This window comes from Myotis daubentonii, chromosome 1 (assembly GCF_963259705.1).
Source record: "Myotis daubentonii chromosome 1, mMyoDau2.1, whole genome shotgun sequence".
Lineage (NCBI taxonomy): Eukaryota > Metazoa > Chordata > Mammalia > Chiroptera > Vespertilionidae > Myotis > Myotis daubentonii.
In genome coordinates, this window is record NC_081840.1 from 100611290 (window position 1) to 100631184 (window position 19895).

At 36.7% G+C, this 19895-nt stretch overlaps 1 protein-coding gene across 12 annotated transcripts in view; it reads right to left on the minus strand.

Annotated features, from left to right (window-relative positions):
- The window catches only part of ARHGAP12 (Rho GTPase activating protein 12), a 198214-nt gene that overhangs the window by 21381 nt on the left and 156938 nt on the right, over positions 1-19895 (minus strand). For all 12 annotated transcript variants that reach the window (XM_059712575.1, XM_059712566.1, XM_059712539.1 and 9 more), the window contains 2 exons: positions 14771-14832; positions 5230-5311 (listed from right to left, as the gene is read on the minus strand). In XM_059712575.1, the coding sequence (XP_059568558.1) occupies positions 5230-5311; positions 14771-14832 (144 nt within the window). The remainder of the gene's footprint in view (positions 1-5229; positions 5312-14770; positions 14833-19895) is intronic.

The following is a 19895-nucleotide window of genomic DNA, read 5'->3' on the forward strand; positions in this document are numbered from 1 at the left end:
GAAAGAAAGCAAACTATTGGATATAGAGTTCAAAACCATGGTTATAAGATTACTTAAGTATCTTCTAGAAACTTCTGAGGAACTTAGTGAGAACTTCAAGGATCTTAGTGAGAATGCCAAAAAAATGGAAAAGGACCAATTAGAAATTAAGCATAAATGGCTGAAATAAAGAATAATATACAGGGATTCAACAGTAGACTAGAGGATCCCAAGAATCAAATCAATGATTTGAAATATGAAGAAGCAAAAAACACCCAACTGTAAGAGCAAAAAGAATCCAAAAATATGAAGATAGTGTAAGCCTCTGGGACAACTTCAAGTGTACCAACAACCAAATTATGAGGGTGCCAGAAAAAGAGAGAGCAAGATACCGAAAACCTATTTGAAGAAATAATGACAGAAAACTTCCCTAGCCCTAGCTGGTTTGGCTCAGTGGATAGAGCGTTGGCCTGCAGACTGAAGGGTCCCAGGTTCGATTCCTGTCAAGGACACATGCCTGGGTTGCAGGCTCGATCCCCAGTAGGGAGTATGCAGGAGGCAACTGATCAATGATTCTCTCTCATCATTGATGTTTCTATTTTTCTCTCCCTCTCCCTTCCTCTCTGAAATCAATATATATATAAAAGAAAGAAAGAAAACTTCCCCTACCTGGTGAAAGAAATAGATTTTACAAGTCCAGGAAGCACAGAGAACCCCAAACAAGAGGAATCCAAAGAGGACCACACCAAGACACATCATAATTAAAATGCCAAGAGCAAAGGACAAAGAGAGAATCTTAAAAACAGCAAGAGAAAAACAGTTTGTTACCTACAAGGAAGTGCTGTACGACTGTCAGCTGATTTCTCAACAGAAACTATGCAGGCCAGAAGGGAGAAATATTCAAAGTGATGAAGAGCAAGGACCTACAACCAAGATCATTCTTCCCAGCAAAGCTATCATTTATTTAGAATTGAAGGTCAGATAAAGAGATTCACAGACAAGGAAAAGCTAAAGGAGTTCATCACCACCAAATCAGTATTATATGAAACTAGAGGTCCAATGCGTGAAATGTGTGCAAGAGTAGGCCTTCCTTCTCCTGGCTGCCGGCAGCAGCTTCCCTCTGGCATCCAGGACCCCGGCTTCCCTCCAGCACCCAGGACCCAGGCTTCCCTCCAGCCACCGACAGGCACATGGGACCCGGGCTTCCCTCTGGCCACTGGCAGGCACCCGGGACCCGGGCTTCCCTCACAGCCCTGGCTTCATCCAGAAGCTCATCCAGAAGGACGTCCAGTCTAATTAGTATATTATGCTTTTATTATTATAGATGCTGAAGTGTATTCTTTAAGAAGAGGAAGAAGAGGAAGAAGAAAAAGATAAAGATAAAAAATTTGAACAACATGACAACAAATCCTTATCTATGAACAAGTGAATCTAAAAATAAAATCAATAAAAAATCTGATGAACAGAATAAACTGGTGAATGAAATAGAATCAGGGGCATGGAAATGAAACAGACTCACGATTCTCAGACAGTAGAGGGTGTGAGGGGGTGGTGCGGGAAGAGATTAGACAAAGATCTTATATGCATGTATGCATTACCTATGAACACAGACAATAGGGCGGTGAGGGCCTGGGGTGGGGTGGAAACTGGGTGGAGGAGAGCTATGGAGGGCGGGAAGGACATCTGTAATAATTTCAACAATAAAGATTAATTAAAAATAAAATAGTCCTGCCCTGGCCGGTTTGGTTCAGTGGATGGAGCGTCGGCCTGTGGACTGAAGGGTCCCAGATTTGATTCCGGTCAAGGGCATGTACCTTGGTTGCAGGCACAACCCCAGTAGGAGGTGTGCAGCAGGCAGCTGATCGATGTTTCTCTCTCATCGATGTTTCTAACTCTCTATCCCTCTCCCTTCCTCTCTGTAAAAAATCAATAAAATATGTTTTTTTAAAAAATAGCCCTAACTGGTTTGGCTCAGTGAATAGAGCGTCGTCCTGCGGACTGAAGGGTCCCAGGTTCGTTTCCAGTCAAGGCCATCCATGTACCTTGGTTGCTGGCACAACCCCAGTAGGGAGTGTGCAGGGGGCAGCTGAATCGATGTTTCTCTCTCATTGATGTTTCTAACTCTCTATCCCTTTCCCTCTCCCTTCCTCTCTGTAAAAAATCAATAAAATATATTTTAAAAAAGAAAATAAAATAATAAAAACTAAAAATCACTACCTTACCATGCGTTTTACCATATTCCACATCTGCTTAGCTTTTACTGAGACTATAAAACACAGTGTGATTGTACTTTAATTATACCGATCTGAAATGATTACTAATATTATATTAATAAAATTTCATGTAAAGGCAAAAATTCAAACAGTGAATCTCCACAGGTAAAAATTCATTAAGAATTTTACAATTTCAATACTGGCTAGGTCGGTGAATTTTAAACTATGTTTCTGCGATTGCAATTAATTGTAACTAATGCATACTAAGCATTCAAAAAGTAGTAGGTATTATGTCAAAAATTATACTTTTTAGAATTTATACTACAAATAACTGAGGAGTAATAATAGTAAACACTCAAATATACAAAAAGTTCCAAAATGCTACAAGTAATGGTGACATTTCTTTCTCTTCTAAAAGCTGGCTGACATTATATACAGACATGGACACCTGAATCACTGACTAGTATCTAGGGGTCAGTTCAAGGTGGAGCTTGGCACATTACTGCTTATTTTCTGATTAAATACTTGAAACAGCCAAGTCACAAATAGAGAAGAGGAATATCAAAAAATTTCTGGAGAACCAAGATGGCGGCATAGGTTAACGCCGGAGTTTGCTGCTTTGAACAACTACTTCAAAAGTGAAACCAAAAAACGGAAGGGACATCACCCAGAACCACAGGAACGCTGGCTGAGTGGAAGTCCTACAACTAGGAGGAAAGAGAAACGCACACGGACACTCAGAGGAGGCGCAGTGCTGAAGTCAAATTCTGAGGTGCGGAGTGTGAGGAGCGGGCTGGCGGCGGAGGGCGCGGTTGGCGTTTTCAATCAGGAGGGAGTCGCAGACTCTGAGCTCCAGATACAGGCGAGTCTTTAGGGACCCAGACTCAAACGGGAGAAGGGGGACTGTCTGGCTTCGGTCAGAGCGAGTGCAGCTTTCTCTCAGAGCTTTGCAGCGGGTGCTGGGACTCAGAGAGGCAGAGCCCCTGGGGACAGGACTGAGAGCCGCCATAACTGCTCTCTCCGGCCCACCCTGTTGATCCTGTGCGACCCGCCCCGCCCAAGCCCTGCACAGAGGCATTTGCCGGATAGCCTCAGGCAAAGGCTAGATTAGCACCTCCCTAGAGGACAGAAGTTCTCTCACTGCTGACACAGCTGATTCTCATAGCCACTTGGCCTGGAGGTCAAACCCTCCCTGGAATTAGCTACAACAATAAAGATTTAACTATAAGACTGCGAACAAAGACCACTAGGGGGTGCACCAAGGAAGCATAACAAAATGCGGAGACAAAGAAACAGGACAAAATTGTCAATGGAAGATAAAGAGTTCAGAACCACACTTTTAAGGTCTCTCAAGAACTGTTTAGAAGCTGCCGATAAACTTAATGAGATCTACACGAAAACTAATAAGACCCTTGATCTTATATTGGGGAACCAACTAGAAATTAAGCATACACAGACTGAAATAACGAATATTATACAGACGCCCGACAGCAGACCAGAGGAGCGCAAGACTCAAGTCAATGATTTGAAATGCGAGGAAGCAAAAAACATCCAACCGGAAAAGCAAAATGAAAAAAGAATCCAAAAATGCGAGGATAGTGTAAGGAGCCTCTGGGACAGCTTCAAGCGTACCAACATCAGAATTATAGGGGTGCCAGAAGATGAGAGAGAGCAAGATATTGAAAACCTATTTGAAGAAATAATGACAGAAAACTTCCCCCACCTGGTGAAAGAAATGGACTTACAGGTCCAAGAAGTGCGGAGAACCCCAAACAAAAGGAATCCAAAGAGGACCACACCAAGACACATCATCATTAAAATGCCAAGAGCAAAAGATAAAGAGAGAATCTTAAAAACAGCAAGAGAAAGAAACTCAGTTACCTACAAGGGAATACCCATACGACTGTCAGCTGATTTCTCAACAGAAACTTTGCAGGCCAGAAGGGAGTGGCAAGAAATATTCAAAGTGATGAATAGCAAGAACCTACAACCAAGATTACTTTATCCAGCAAAGCTATCATTCAGAATTGAAGGTCAGATAAAGAGCTTCTCAGATAAGGAAAAGCTAAAGGAGTTCATCACCACCAAACCAGGATTATATGAAATGCTGAAAGGTATCCTTTAAGAAGAGGAAGAGGAAGAAAAAGGTAAAGATACAAATTATGAACAATAAATATGCATCTATCAACAAGTGAATCTAAGAATCAAGTGAATAAATAATCTGATGAACAGAATGAACTGTTGATTATAATAGAATCAGGGACATAGAAAGGGAATGGACTGACTATTCTTAGGGGGGAAAGGGGTGTGGGAGATGTGGGAAGAGACTGGACAAAAATCGTGCACCTATGGATGAGGACAGTGGGTGGGGAGTGAGGGCGGAGGGTGGGGCGGGAACTGGGAGGAGGGGAGTTATGGGGGGGGAAAAAGAGGAACAAATGTAATAATCTGAACAATAAAGATTTAATTAAAAAAAAATAAAACAACAACAACAACAAAAAAAACAAATAGAGAAGAGCTTTAACATCCTGAACATGAATCAAGAAATGTACTAGTATTTGTTCTATCATGCCTCAATAGTAAGCCCACCTTTCAGTTCAATGGATAAAACATAATTTTTTGATTTTAAGACATCATCTGTACACTGCAGTGTCTTCACCACCCAAAGTCAAGTTTTCTTCTGTCACCATACATTTGGCTCCCTTTATCCTCTTCCACCTCCCCCCACCTCTTTTTCCCTCTAATAACCACCATACTGCTGTCTGGGTCATGAGTTTTTGTTTATTTGTCTAATTTGTTCATTTGTTTGAATGAAATCATATGGTTCTTGACTCTTTCCATCAGACTTATTTCACCTACCATGATATTTTCAAGGTGTATCCATGTTATTGCAAATGGCAGTATTTAATCTTTTTCATTTACTTTTTTTTCACATTAGCTATAGCTAGAAGGACTATGGAATACTTCATGAACTTCAGGTACAATACTATTGACATATTTTGAATGCATAAAGCCTCCAAAGAAAAGAAATACTTACCCAACTTGTGCTACTTCCTTGAGTTTTGGTAAAGAGTAAAGATGAACCCTGCAACACAGCCCAAGAAGACAACCAGTTCTTTCTGTAATTATAAAGATGACCAATTAAAGTTCAATTCCCTAGTTTTTCCAACCAAACTTTAAAAATGAAACACTATTTAGTGGTTATCAATGTTGTCAAAATTTACAGTCATTATTGATACTCTAACTGTTTTTATTAGGGATATAAAGCTAATGAAAGTTACAATAATTTCATTATCCCAACCTGACCAAAAAGGCCCCAAAATAAATGAAGTTAGAGATATAGTTTATCAGAATAACTATATATCTAATTATGCTTATAGGGTACTAATTACAGGACTCTGAATATAGAAATATATAAAGGAAAACCCATTTATTCTCATTCAATCCATACTCCAGAGGTAAGTAACCATTGTTTACCTTATAAGGGAATTCAATCGCTGACAGGTTAAAGTAAAATGTTAAATATGTCTACTACAGAAATTTATTAAGATTTACCGTATAGCCAAACATGTGGCCAGTTTTGTGAAAACTCTACAGGCACTCAAAAAAAAAGGTTTATTCTCCATTTTCAGAGTGTAGAATTTAATATCAATCAATCAGACCTACATTATTATTTTATTTATTTTTAGATCTACTTAAACTTCAAGGATTAAGAAAAGGGAAATAAAGTTCACTACTACTTAGTCAACTAATATTTGACAAGAATACTCAATGGAAAAAAATAATTTTCAATAAATGGTGCTGGGATACTTGAATATTCATACTTAAAAAAGAATGAAGCTAAATCCAAAGCTTACACTACTCACAAATATTCACTCAAAATAGATTAAAGACCTAAATGTAGGACCTAAAACCATGAAACTTCTAGACAAAAACATAGAATAAAGCTCCCTGACGTGAGTCTTGGTAATAATTTTTAAAAATATGACACTTAAAGCACAAGCAACAAAATAAAAAAGTGGGACATCAAAAAAGCTCTACATAGTGAAAGAAACTATCAACAAAGTGAAAATACAACCTACAGAATAGGGGAAAAATTTACAAACCAGATTCCTGATAAGGGGTTAATATCCAAAATGTATAAAGAACTCACATAACTCAACAGAAAAAGCCCATATAACCAAATGAAAAAAAAAAAAAAATGGGCAAAAGACCTAAATAGACATTTCTTCAAAGAAGATATACTAAAAGCTAACAGGCACATGACAAGATGCTCAACTAGTCATTAGGAATATTGCAAATTAAAACCACAATGCGATATCACCTCAGACTTGTTAAATGGTCATCATCAAAAGATAAGAAGAAACATCCTGACTGATTTGGCTCAGTGGATAGAGCGTCAGCCTGCGGACTCAAGGGTCCCAGGTTTGATTCCAGTCAAGGGCATGTACCTTGGTTGCAGGTGCATCCCCAGTGGGGAGTGTGCAGGAGGCAGCTGATCGATGTTTCTCTCTCATCGATATTTCTAACTCTCTATCCCTCTCCCTTCCTCTCTGTAAAAAAATCAATAAAATATAAAATAAACAAATAAATAAAAGATAAGAAGAAACAAAATGTGGAGAAAAAGAAACCTTGTGCACTGCTGGTGGGATTGTAAGTTGGTGCAGCCACTATGCAAAACAGTATGGAGGTTCCTCAAAAAACTAAATATAGAATTACCTTATGACCCAGCAATTCCACTTCTGGGCATGTATCCAGAAGAAACAAAAGCACTAACTCAAAAAGATATTTGCTCCTTCATGTTCATAGCAGCATAATTTACAATTGCCCAGACAAGGAAACAACCTAAGTGTCTCCTGATGGATGAATGAATAAAGAAGTTGTGGTTTATATACATATAATGGCACATTATTCAACCATAAAAAATAAAAGGAAATCCTATCATTTGTGACAACATGGATAGACCTTGAAGGCATTATGCTAAGTGAAATAAGTCAGACAGAGAAAGACAAATACTATATGATCTCACTTATATGTGGAATTTTATAAACAAAACAAAACTCATAGAAAAAGAGGCAGAAGGTGAGGAGGAAACTGGCCTTGCAGAACTTGTTATCTAAATGCAGAGGCCATGGAACTGTGAACAATGCACTGCCCTGCAAGGGGGTGGGGAAGGGGAGGGTTGTTATGCTGGTGCCAGGACAGACCATTGGATTCGGCCTGACACCTGGGGGCCTTCCTGCAGGGCCACGAAGTGGGGGAGGGGGCATATCTGCAAGTCAAAGACCCCAGCGGGATATATATAGACAGGTTCTCTGCATGTTTCTTCACTCTGATTTGGAAATTATTCCTGGAGTCCACTAGTGTTAATAAACAGGGTCCCTCCCTTTCTCTAGGAAGTGTGCTTGGTATTTCTTTGGTCTTCTGTAACCAAGGTAGGAGGAGGAAGGTGGTCAAAATATACAAACTCACAGTAATAATATAAGTAAGTACTATGCATATAATACAACATGACAACTATGAGTAAATCATATGAGTTCTCATCATAAGGAGAAAATATTTTCCCTTTTTCTTTTCTTCTTTTTTTGTTTATTGTATCTATACGAGAAGATGGATGTTAGCTGAACCTATTATGGTAATCATTTCACAATATATGTAAACCAAACCATCTTGCTGTATGCCTTAAACTTAATACAGTGATGTATGGCAAATATTTCTCAAAACAGAGGGGAAAAGACAAATATTCTAAATTTCAAAAAAAGTTTAGGGGGGTGGCCCTAGCTGGCTTGGCTTAGTGGATAGAGCATCGGCCTGCGGACTGAAGGGTCCCAGGTTCGATTCCGGCCAAGGGCAAATGCCTGGGTTGCAGGCTCCGTCCCCAGTGTGGGGTGTGCAGGAGGCAGCCAATCAATGATTCTCTCTCATCATTGATGTTTCTATCTCTCTCCTTCTCCCTTCCTCTCTGAAATCAATATAGAAATTAAAAAAAAAAAAGTTTAGGGGGGATGGAAGATATCTGTAATAGTGTCAAGAATAAAAACAAATTAGAAAAAAAAGTTTACTATATCCAAGTTTCTATCTATTTATCTTTTTATTTCCTGTTCTTTTTGCCTATGGATCTTCATGCATTTGGTGAATGGCTGGTCTTAATGATTAAGATTCATAGTGGATTTATTCACTGTGCTTTATCATTTAAAAGTACTAATCTTTGTGATTCTTAATGCTTTTAGCCTGAATTGAACTTGTCTGCTATCAAGATCCCTATTCCTGATCTTTGCATATCTTTGAAAAGCTTTTCTTTTTTTAACTTTTGTGAATCATTTTTAGATGTCTCTTTTATATATAATATTTAGTTGGGTTTTGAGGTTTTGATTTGTGCTTCAGTCTGAGCACCTTTTACTTTCAATAAATGAGTATAGTTGATTTACATTTGTTGAAATTGTGATATGATAGATATGTTTGGTGCTTGTTCTGTCATTTTATTTTTGTTTTATTTTACTATTTTGTTTTGTATGGATGTCTTAAAATATTTCATAATTTATTATTTGTAATTTTTTAATATTCAATCTCTGTCCTTAGATAATATCTACTGATTCCCTACATTGAAAAATAGTAAAATATATTTCCACTTTAAATAAACTTCAGCTTAATTTTCAAAATAAAAATACTATAGAAGTAATAAATATATATGTGAGAACAAATATATAGAAATTTGAACACAATTAACAATAGCTGCTTTAAGGACTAAAGCACTTCTGTGAATGAGTTGCAAGCAGAATTAATCACATTTATTTTTTCATGGAACCCAATTTTTTGCCAGGAAAAAAACAAACAAACCACAAAAAACGATTGATGGGCACACTCTGGTTACTCAGACTTGATTATCTGGCAAGTAGACATTATCTCAAAAATAAATCTCTTTCATTTCAAAGACAATAAATGTGTTTGAAATGACATGTTTACTGACATGTTAGATGTACAAGGTAGATTCAGGAATAAAAGTAGCACTCAAGATCTAATTGTGAGCATTCACTGGATACTGGAGTGCCGCAAAGAATTTCAGAAAAAGGTTAGTCTTATGTTTTGTAGACTACAGTAAAGTCTTTGTGACCATCATGAAAACTTCTGGGCTGCTCTGAAAGCAATGGGCGTGCCTCAGCACTTGACTGTCCTAATGTGTAACCTGTACTATGGACAGGAAGTTGCTGTCACAGAATATGGAAACAGAATGGTTTCCTATAGGCAAAGGTGTCAGGCCAGGGAGCATTTCATTTCCCTATTTGTTTAATTTATACATACAACATATCATACAAAGAACTGGGCTAGATTCAGAGGAAGGAGTGAAAATTGATGAAAGAAATATCAATGACTTAAGATATCAGTAACCTAAGATATGCAGATGACACCATCTTACTGGTGGAAAGTAGCAATGACTTGAAACTTCTGATGAAAGTCAAAGAAGAAAATGCCAAAGCAGAACTGCATTTGAATATTAAAAAGACAAAAATCGTGACTATAGAAGAAATATACACCTTTAACCTAGACAATGAAGAAATTGATATTGTTAAAGATTTTGCTTACCTTGGTTCAGTCATCAATTCCAATGGAGACTGCAGCCAAGAAATGAAAAGAAGGCTGAGACTAGGAAGGGCAGCAAATGAAGAATTAGGAAAGATCACGAAGAGCAAGGATATGTCATTAGAGACCAAGATTTAAGGTCATCTACACCCTCGTATTTCCAAATACTATGTACTGATGTGAAAGTGGGACATAGTGAAGAAGGCTGAGAGGAAAAAAGTGATTCACTTGAAACATGGTGTTGAAGGAGAGCTCTAAGCATACCCTGGACCACCAGAGGGAAGAACAAGTAGATCCTAGAGCAAATTAAGCCTGAGACATTGCTGGATGCAAAAATCACAAAACTAAAACTGTCCTGCTTCGAGCACATCATGAGAAGACAGGGTTCTTTGGAAAAGACAACAATGCTGGAAAAGGTAGAAGACCACAGGTAAGGGGAAGACAAAATATGAGATGCACTGACTCCATAAAAGAAGCCATAGGCATGAGTATACATGAGCTGAACAAGGCTGTTGTGGACAGGACATGATGGGTATCACTCATTCATCTTTGGTGGCTAGGAGTCGGAGCTGACTCAATGGCACATAACACACATTTGTTGACAATAAAAAATTAAAATTTCAAAAAGAAAGATTTTGGAAAACTTGGCATATCTGCTTCTGTGAAGTTGTCCATTTTCCATTACTTACGACTATTCTGATTTGTGATTCTTTGATATAATAAAATAAAGTGTCAACATTTGAAATCAGTAAACTTAAACCAGTATTTTCCAAATGACCTATAAGATGCTATAAAATTATGCACGGGTAAAGATTCATTTAAAGTGCAACACAGACCCATGAATTTTCATGGTTTTTCAGTATTCATTGAAACTAACATTTGTGGAGTTTCAGTGCAACAGAAAAAAATATGCACAATAATCTGAGAAGGCTATTAAAATATTCTTCCCTTTTTCAACTTTATCTGTGTAAAGAAAGATTTTCTTCATATACTTCAACCAAAATAATGTCACAGCAAACTGACTACCAGCAGATATGATAATCTAGCTATATTCCATTAAGCCAGATATTAAAGATTTGTGAAAATGTAAAACAATATAATGCTTCTCATGGAAATTTTTTTTTGTATTGGAAAATACAGGGGGTTTTCTTCATAAAGATGTTATTCATGTTAACAGGTAACAGGTCATTAGCTTTAAAAGTTAATAAATATTCTTAAATTTTGTTTTAATTTCTCACAGTAAATAACAATAAACTATCTAAACGTAAGTTATTTGCAGTAATTAATGACTTTTAAGAGTTTAAAAGGTCCCTCAGATCAAAATATATGAGGACCACTAATATACTGGAAATGCAAAGACTATTTTTTCCACTCTATGTAAATTTGATGCTAAAATGGATGATATTCTTAGAAAAATATAAATCAACAAAAGTATTCCCCCAAAAAGTAGAAAATCTATAAGACTATCACAGTTAAAACAACAATAAAAACCAAGTGGCCAAAGAATTATTTTTACTAAATACAGTCAAAAGAGAAAAATAAAGACCCAATTTACAAGTGATTTGTACTGAAGAACAGTTTAAGGAACAGACAGTTGCAGTATTTGTAACGCTATTTTCAAGCACTAAAAACTTCCAATACTAATATTGGACAAAGAAAGTTCAATATAAACAGAGATTTGATTGCTCATCCACATAGATTTGAAAGCTCAACTACATGTAGATTTTAAACCTTTCTTAAACAACAGACTGATCTCATTTGGACTATAAAATCATAGCATTTTACAAATTTTTAAAAACTGGAGAAAATGCAACTTAGTTTACAAAGACATCAACCAAACAAGCAAACAACTCAAGAGAAAAACTAAGGTAAGAACTGACAATTCAACAATAAAAATACAAATGACTTATGACACTCTTCCCCCCACCCACACACACACAAAGACAAATAAAGAATACCATTTTCTCTCTAATCTCTTTAAGCAAAGATCAAAGAATTTGACAACATATTAAACTGTAAAGGTGTGGAGAAATCCACTGCTACTGAGAGGTATGGACTGATTCAATGATTTAGAGAATAATTTGGAACACTATGAAGATGACCATTGAATATGGCCTAGCGATTCCACTTTTATAAAATTTACTAGTAGCCCAGTGCACGAAATCCGTGCACATTAAAAGGGAACTAATTAGCGGAAATATTTTAATATTGCTATTTGCCCTTTCTCTATAATAGAAGTGTGCGAGATGAAAGGAAATTAGTAAATGTATATGAAAATAATATATAAATTTAATAATAAATAAACAGTAACAAAAGGATATAACAACAGAGGCATGATATAAAAATGACAAAAACATGATATGAAAACAACAAAAACATGATATAAAAAGAACAGTGATGCAAACAATGACTGATAAAGTGATTAAACTTATTCTAATATCTCCCTGTACACCACATGAAGAGTGAAAACACTTTCAGAGTGCTTGACTAATTTCCCTTGTGATGAAGTATGTAGAACTTTAACTTTAACGTCACATTCTCTTTGAACTCGAGAGAAAGCAACATGTAACTGACCATGTGCAAAAACGGGTTCAGGTAGGAATATGCCTACTCTGTCTAGAGTTTGTCCTTGTGATTTATTAATAGTCATCACAAATGCTGGCATCACGGGAAACTGTCATTGAATCAATTTAAATGGGAGGCCAGTGTCAGATGGGGACAAATCAATTTTTGGAATCAGAACAACCTCTCCCTCTGCAGATCCTGTTAATACTTCAGCTTCGATAATATTAGGTCATAATCTTTTGATAATAAATCTGGTACCATTACAAGGACCCCATTTACTATTAAGATTTCTCAAGAGCATGATGATTGCACCCACTTTCAATTTTAATTTATGACACAGCATTCCCGAAGGAGTAATACGATTAAAAAATTTGATGGGAAAATTTTCTTTTTCAGCATCATCTGTGGAATCAATGGAATCATCACTCAAATATGTGCAAAAATCTCCATCAAGTATATCCAAAATTTCTTCATTTTATTTTTGAATGTGATCATTTTTTGGACAAAGGATTGCACGTATAGGTATATTTTTAATATTATCTATAGACATAGTATTTCCAAAGGTAGCTTTAATAATAGATGCATTACAAATCATTTCACAGGGGATTTCAGTAATATCCATTCCTAAATGAAAACTGCTATCAAGTTTGCCATCTCCAAGTTTTACTAACAATTCACTATAAGCAAAATCCTCTGATCTCCTATTTGTTGTAAGAGACAACTTTCTGAAACATCCCCAAACACTGCAGTACTTTAAACTCGTTTGTACTATGGCCGATCGCATAGCATGAAGTACAATACTGAGACATTGTCGAAAATCCCCTCCAAGAAGGAGAACTTTCCCACCAAATACAACATTCAAATTTCTCTTAGTAATCTGTCTATGGCATTTATAGCATGACTGGATGCCATGGTACATTCATCAATAATGAGAAGTTGGGCCTTTTTAACAGTTTTAGCAACTTCACTATTTATATCGAGTCTAGAAATTGAAGTTTCATTTAGTGCAGTGGTTCTCAACCTTCCTAATGCCAGGACCCTTTGATACAGTTCCTCATGTTGTGGTGACCCCCAATTTCATTGTTACAAATTGAACATAATTAAAGCCTAGTGATTAATCACAAAAACAATATATGTAATTATATATGTGTTTTCTGATGGTCTTAGGCGACCCCTGTGAAAGGGTCATTCAACCCCAAAGGGGTCGTGACCCACAGGTTGAGAACCGCTGATTTAGTGGAATGGGTAATTTATATTGGGAATGAAAGGTGCTTCCACTGAGAAGTAAAATTGCAGCAATTCCTGTAGATGCTGTGGGTAAAACAGTACTACCATGACCTCTAATATAATGTATTAAAACTTTATAAAGATATGCCTCCACGCTCCAAGGGCCGGTTCCTGCCTCAAACCTCGCCCTCCCAGGAAACAGCTCGGGGAGGGCGCAGCCCTTGGCAAGGCGACCCAGGACTCAGTGCCTCTATGCTCCGAAAGCCGGTTTCTGCCTCAAACCTTGCCCTTACTGGAAATAGCTCAGGAAGGGCACAGCTGTGGCTAAGAGGACCCAGGACTCAATGCATCCATACCCCAAGGGCGGGATCCTGCCTGAAACCTCGCCGCCCTTGCGGGAAACAGCTCAGGAGGGTGCAGCCGTTTCTAAGACAACCCCTGCAGGACTGACTTCCTTCCGGCTGGTCGAGCCTTGGTCGCGATGTTACACACAAGGTTTTTATAAAATAAGATTCTATAGGCCTGTTTATATACTTACAAAATAAACTATGCAAGACACTAGGTATAATTTTGTTTGTAATAGCAACAAAATGTAAACATCATAAATGTCTACCAATAGATAGGCATATTTACATACTTGCAAATAATGAATAGTTCAATGAACTGTGATATAGCCATACAATATGTAACTATGCAGCAGTCACAAACAATGTGGCAGCTCTGCATGCAAAGAAATGAAACCATGTCCAAGATAAACTGTCAAAAGATTGTACTTAAAAATTAATCTATGCACATACAAATATATATTTATTTTCTCTGAAGGAAAATAGTACATCTCATTAGATTTAGCTTGTTGCCTCTGGGGAGAGGAACTGATGGCTGGGTGACTGACTTTTGATTAAATATTGTGCATACCTTTGTTTTTTTGTCATGTGCATTTATTACTTACTAAAAAAATTTTAATAAAGCTAATCCTTGCTCAGAATCCTGTGCCTTTTCACGTCTAATTTAATTTCACCTTAATATGTCAAGACAAAGAAAAAATTTCATACATTTCATGACAATAATACATACATTATATTAGAAAATATATTATTTGAAATTCTTATAGACTTTTTAAACATTTCTACTAGCATATAATTAAATTCATGTTTTCTTTATTTCAATCAGATGAAACATATCAGAACATTTATTATGTGTGTACTTACCGAACCTTTTTTCCATTTTCAGTAATTTTTGTTACATTTAATAATCCATATTTCTCTTGACCCTATGGAACAAAGTAATATATATATCATTCATATAGACAATGACGTCCAAACCTTTACATATGACTGGATCAAAATGATGATACTCTAAAAATTAGCTTAAAAGAAATGATTAGTTTGTATGTATTGTGTTTAGTTCTTTTTAACACCTTGCTGACCAGTCACAAGTATACTTGTGTTTTCGTGTCCAAACATTGTGGACCCGTCAGAAGTTAACTCAGGTCTTTTTCTCAACTCATTAGTATTTTCAGAGATGTGACAAAAAATATATCTAATTCTTTAAAATACATCGAATTCTTTTTAAAATACCACATTGCAGCAGAGAAGACCATTTAAGTAAATTATGTGCAGATACTTCATCTGTCAGACTTCGGTAGTCAGCTGGAAGATAGTACTTTGTCAGAAGATAGTAATGAGTCTGACATTAGACTATCATGAAGGCAAGAGAGAAATGTGATAGTATCTGACAGTGTTAAGTGATTCTGAAGAAGAATGAGCAGAAAAAGATATTTTACCAGCCCTGGAGGATTTTATAAATGTTTCAGATGTAACTGTTCAATCTGAAAACCCACAAAATATAAGTAAGCTTTTTTAAAAAAAAATTTTTTGTTGTAGTTAATCCTCACCTGAGGATATTTTTCCATTGATTTTTAGAGAGAGCAGGAGGGAGGGAGAGAGACAAAGAGAGAGAAACATCAACGTAAGAGAGACACATCAATTGGCTGCCTCCTGCACATGCCCCAATCAGGGTCAGGGATCGAGCCTGCAACCAAGGTGCATGTCCTTGACTGGAATCAAACCCAGGAGCCTTTAGTCCATGGGCCAACACTCAATCCACTGAGCCAAACTGGCTAGGTCCCAATTTATTTTTTGATTTCACTACTTCTCAAATCAATTTATACCATCAACAAATGGAAAAATACCACAAAACCTCTGCTAAAGCTTCACCATAGACAGATGTTACATATATTGATAGATACTAGTATAAAGAAGTTTCTTGGTTTAATTATATTGATGGAACTAAAAAAGAAGTCAGAATAAAAAAATTACTGGTCAACCAATCCCTTACTTGAATCACCCATCTTTCTTCCTCCCTTACTTGAATCACCTTCCTTCCTTCCTTCCTTCCTTCCTTCCTTCCTTCCTTCCTTCCTTCCTTCCTTCCTTCCTTCCTTCCTTCCTTCCTCCCTCCCTCCCTCCCTCCCTCCCTCTCCCTCTTTCACTTTCTCTCTTTTTCTTTCTTTCTTTCTTTCTTTCTTTCTTTCTTTCTTTCTTTCTTTCTTTCTTTCTTTCTTTCTTTCTTTCTTTCTTTCTTCCTTTCTTTCGAGAAATATTCTATGTTCTTTTTATTTTTAATTGATTTCAGAGAGGAAGGGAGAGGGAGAGAGAGTTAGAAACGTCAATGATGAGAGAAAATCACTGATTGGCTGCCTACTGCACGCCCCCTACTGGGGATTAAGCCCGAAACCCAGGCATGTGCCCTTGACTGGAATTGAACCTGGGACCCTTCAGTCTGCAGGCCAACACTCTATCCACTGAGCCAAACCGGTTAGGGTGAATTACCCGTATTTCTAAAAACTATGACTGGATAGAGGTTCAAGCAAATACATTCTGTTATCTGAATGACAATTCACAAATAACATGTAACACAGACAATCTTTACAAAGTTAGACCTCTTTTGGATCACTTTATTTAGAAATTTAAATCTTTATATATACCAAAACAGCAGTTATCACTAGAAACAATGATTCTATGGAGAGGACGCATCAGATTCAAGACATATAATCCAACAAAAATAATAAAACATGGAATTTTAGTAAGAATGCTTTGTGAAAGTAAAGAGTGGTTATATTTGTAACTTCAAGATATATAATACAGAGGGTGGGTGGATGAGAAAAGATCAACCAAAGAACTTGTACGTATATATGCATAACCCATGGACACAGATAATAGGGTGGTAAAGGCCCGGGATGGGGGGTGGGAGCAGGCTAGAAGATGTAAAAGGGGGGAAATAGGAGACATATGTAATCCTTTCAACAATAAAGATTTTTTAAAAAGATATATAATATAGGGAAAGGCAAAAAGTTACAACGGACTATATTATCCATCTTATAGCCTTTTTTGGTTCTTGGCATCATATTTACCAAGATAATTAGTACAACAGCATATCTACAGCTGAGCTATTATTGAAGAATAAAACACTGGTCTGTGAACAATAAGGGAAACAGTAGGTTGCCAAAACTACTAAAAGAAAAGCAGCCAGCTACACAGGCAAGTTCTGCCTCGAAATAGCCAGTCCAGCAAGGTGTTAAAAATATAACTTTTTTTTTTCTTGCTTAAAATATTACAAAGAGTAGTACATTTGTCTCCTTTTTTCCCCCTTGACCTTCCCCCAGCCTCCCCTACCCGCCGCCCTTGCCCCCTCCCCCCCCCCCCCGCCCGCCGCCAGTGCTTGTGTCCATTGGTTATGCTCATATGCATGCATACAAGTCCTTTGGTTGATCTCTTACCCACGCCACCCCTCCCCCAATCCTCCCCAGCCTTCCTACTGTAGTTTGACAATCTGTTTACTGCTGCTCTGCCTCTGTATCTATTTTTGTTCATTAGTTTATAATGGTCTTTATTATCCATAAATGAGTGAGATCATGTGGTATTTATCTTTCTCTGACTGGCTTATTTCACTTAGCATAATGCTCTCCAGTTCCATCCATGCTGTTGCAAATGGTAAGAATTCCTTCTTTTTTATAGCAGCATAGTATTCCATTGTGTAGATGTACGACAGTTTTCTAATCCATTCATCTACTGATGGGCACTTAGGCTGTTTCCAGATCTTAGCTATGGTGAATTGTGCTGCTATGAACATAGGGGTGCATATATCCTTTCTGATTGGTGTTTCTGGTTTCCTGGGATATACTCCTGTAAGTGGGATCAGTGGGTCAAATGGGAGTTCCATTTTTAACTTTTTGAGGAAGCTCCATACTGTCTTCCATAGTGGCTGCACCAGTCTGCATTCCCACCAGCAGTGCACAAGTGTTCCTTTTTCTCCGCATCCTCTCCAGCACTTGTCGTTTGTTGATTTGTTGATGATAGCCATTTTGACAGGTGTGAGATGTTACCTCATTGTTGTTTTGATTTGCATTTCTCGGATGATTAGTGATTTTGAGCATGTTTTCATGTCTCTTGGCTTCTGAATGTCTTCTTTTGAAAAGTGTCTATCTAGGTCCTTTGCCCATTTTTTGATTGGATTGTTTATCTTCCTTTTGTTAAGTTGTATGAGTTCCCTATAAATGTTAGAGATTAAACCCTTATCGGTGATAACATTGGCAAATATGTTCTCCCATGCAGTGGGCTTTCTTGTTTTCTGGATGGTTTCTTTTGCTGTGCAGAAGCTTTTTATTTTGATGTAGTCCCGTTTGTTTATTTTCTCTTTAGTTTCCAATGCCCTCGGAGATGTACTGGTGAAGAAACTGCTTCGGCATATGTCTGAGATTTTGTTGCCTTTGGATTCTTCTAGTATTTTTATGGTTTCCCGTCTTACATTTAAGTCCTTTATCCATTTTGAGTTTATTTTTGTGTATGGTGTAAGTTGGTGGTCTAGTTTCATTTTTTGCATGTATCTGTCCAATTTTCCCAGCATCATTTATTGAAAAGACTGTCTTGACTCTATTGTATGTTCTTGCCTCCTTTGTCAAATATTAATTGAGCATATTGGTTCAGGTCGATTTCTGGGTTCTCTATTCTATTCCATTGATCTAGATGTCTGTTCTTGTGACAGTACCAGGCAGTTTTGAGAACAGTGGCTTTGTAATACAGCTTGATATCTGGTATTGTTATTTTCATTAATTCTATAATTTAAAACTTCCTCTTCTCAAGTCATAGAAGCCCTATAAAGTATTTTGCTATCAAATTAGATTTCCATATAAATGCTACAAGTCAGAACTGGAAAAATTATTTGTGACTTTCTGTTCCAAGAAAGTGATACAATGTTATGATAAAATACCACAAAAATGAATTATTCTGCTGTTACTTTACAACAATATAGTCTGAAAATTATCTAAGATACTAACCCACTTTGTCAAAATGTAAAAATATCTAGGTAGAACAAATGCAGCCACTGTATTTAAACTACTCAAAAGTAATGGCAGTATGCATAGAATTAGCCTTAATGTGGCATAAAAAATTCAGTATGTGCTTCATTAAACATATTATAAGATGGTAAATTGGGCCCTGGATAAACTAGATATATTAGTCAGTTGATGTCAAAAATAGTGACATAGCTTTAATCAACAAACCCTATGAAGGTAAAAGTCACTATGCTCAAGTTAAATGTTATTTTAAAATTACTTCAGGTAGAACTAAAGAGCACTTCCTCATTGCTTTAGCTTCCTATATTCAAATGAATTTAATCAAAATGAATTGGTGCCTATGGTAACCATCAATTTTAGTAAGCACTGAATATACATGACAGAGCAGTCAATTTTGTTTTAGCTGAAACACATACACACATACAAAATATTCCTAATTCAAAATTTATTTATATTTAACTGACACCTTAGCTATTTTCTCCATGTATTTTAATTACAAAAAATAAATATTTCTTGTATGGGAGATAAACACAATACAAAACATTTCCTCAATAATATTTAAAAGGTAATGTTTGAAAGTTTTGTCTGGTCTGATAAAAACTCACATCTATAAACTCACATCTATGGCATACTGTTGCTGACCCACATTTTTTGTATACCGGGAAATTGAGAAACACTCATGAAGTTTTACTATAATTCTTTCAAAAAGCATAGGTTAGATTGCCTTAGATATGCAAGTCTGATCTTTTCATAAAAGCTCTTTGTTGTGTCTCAACAAAAACATCAATTACACAGTTGTAAGTGTGTGCACAGGATGGTCAGTAAGAACATTCCTCAATTTAGTATCAGAAGTAGAGAAAAAAATTTCAATGATACAGGAACTAAGTAACACCATTAATCTGAGAAGATGGGTACTGGTTATGTGAGCACAGAAACTGGAAAGATAGAATTAGGAATCAAGCCTATTAAAAAATGCCAAA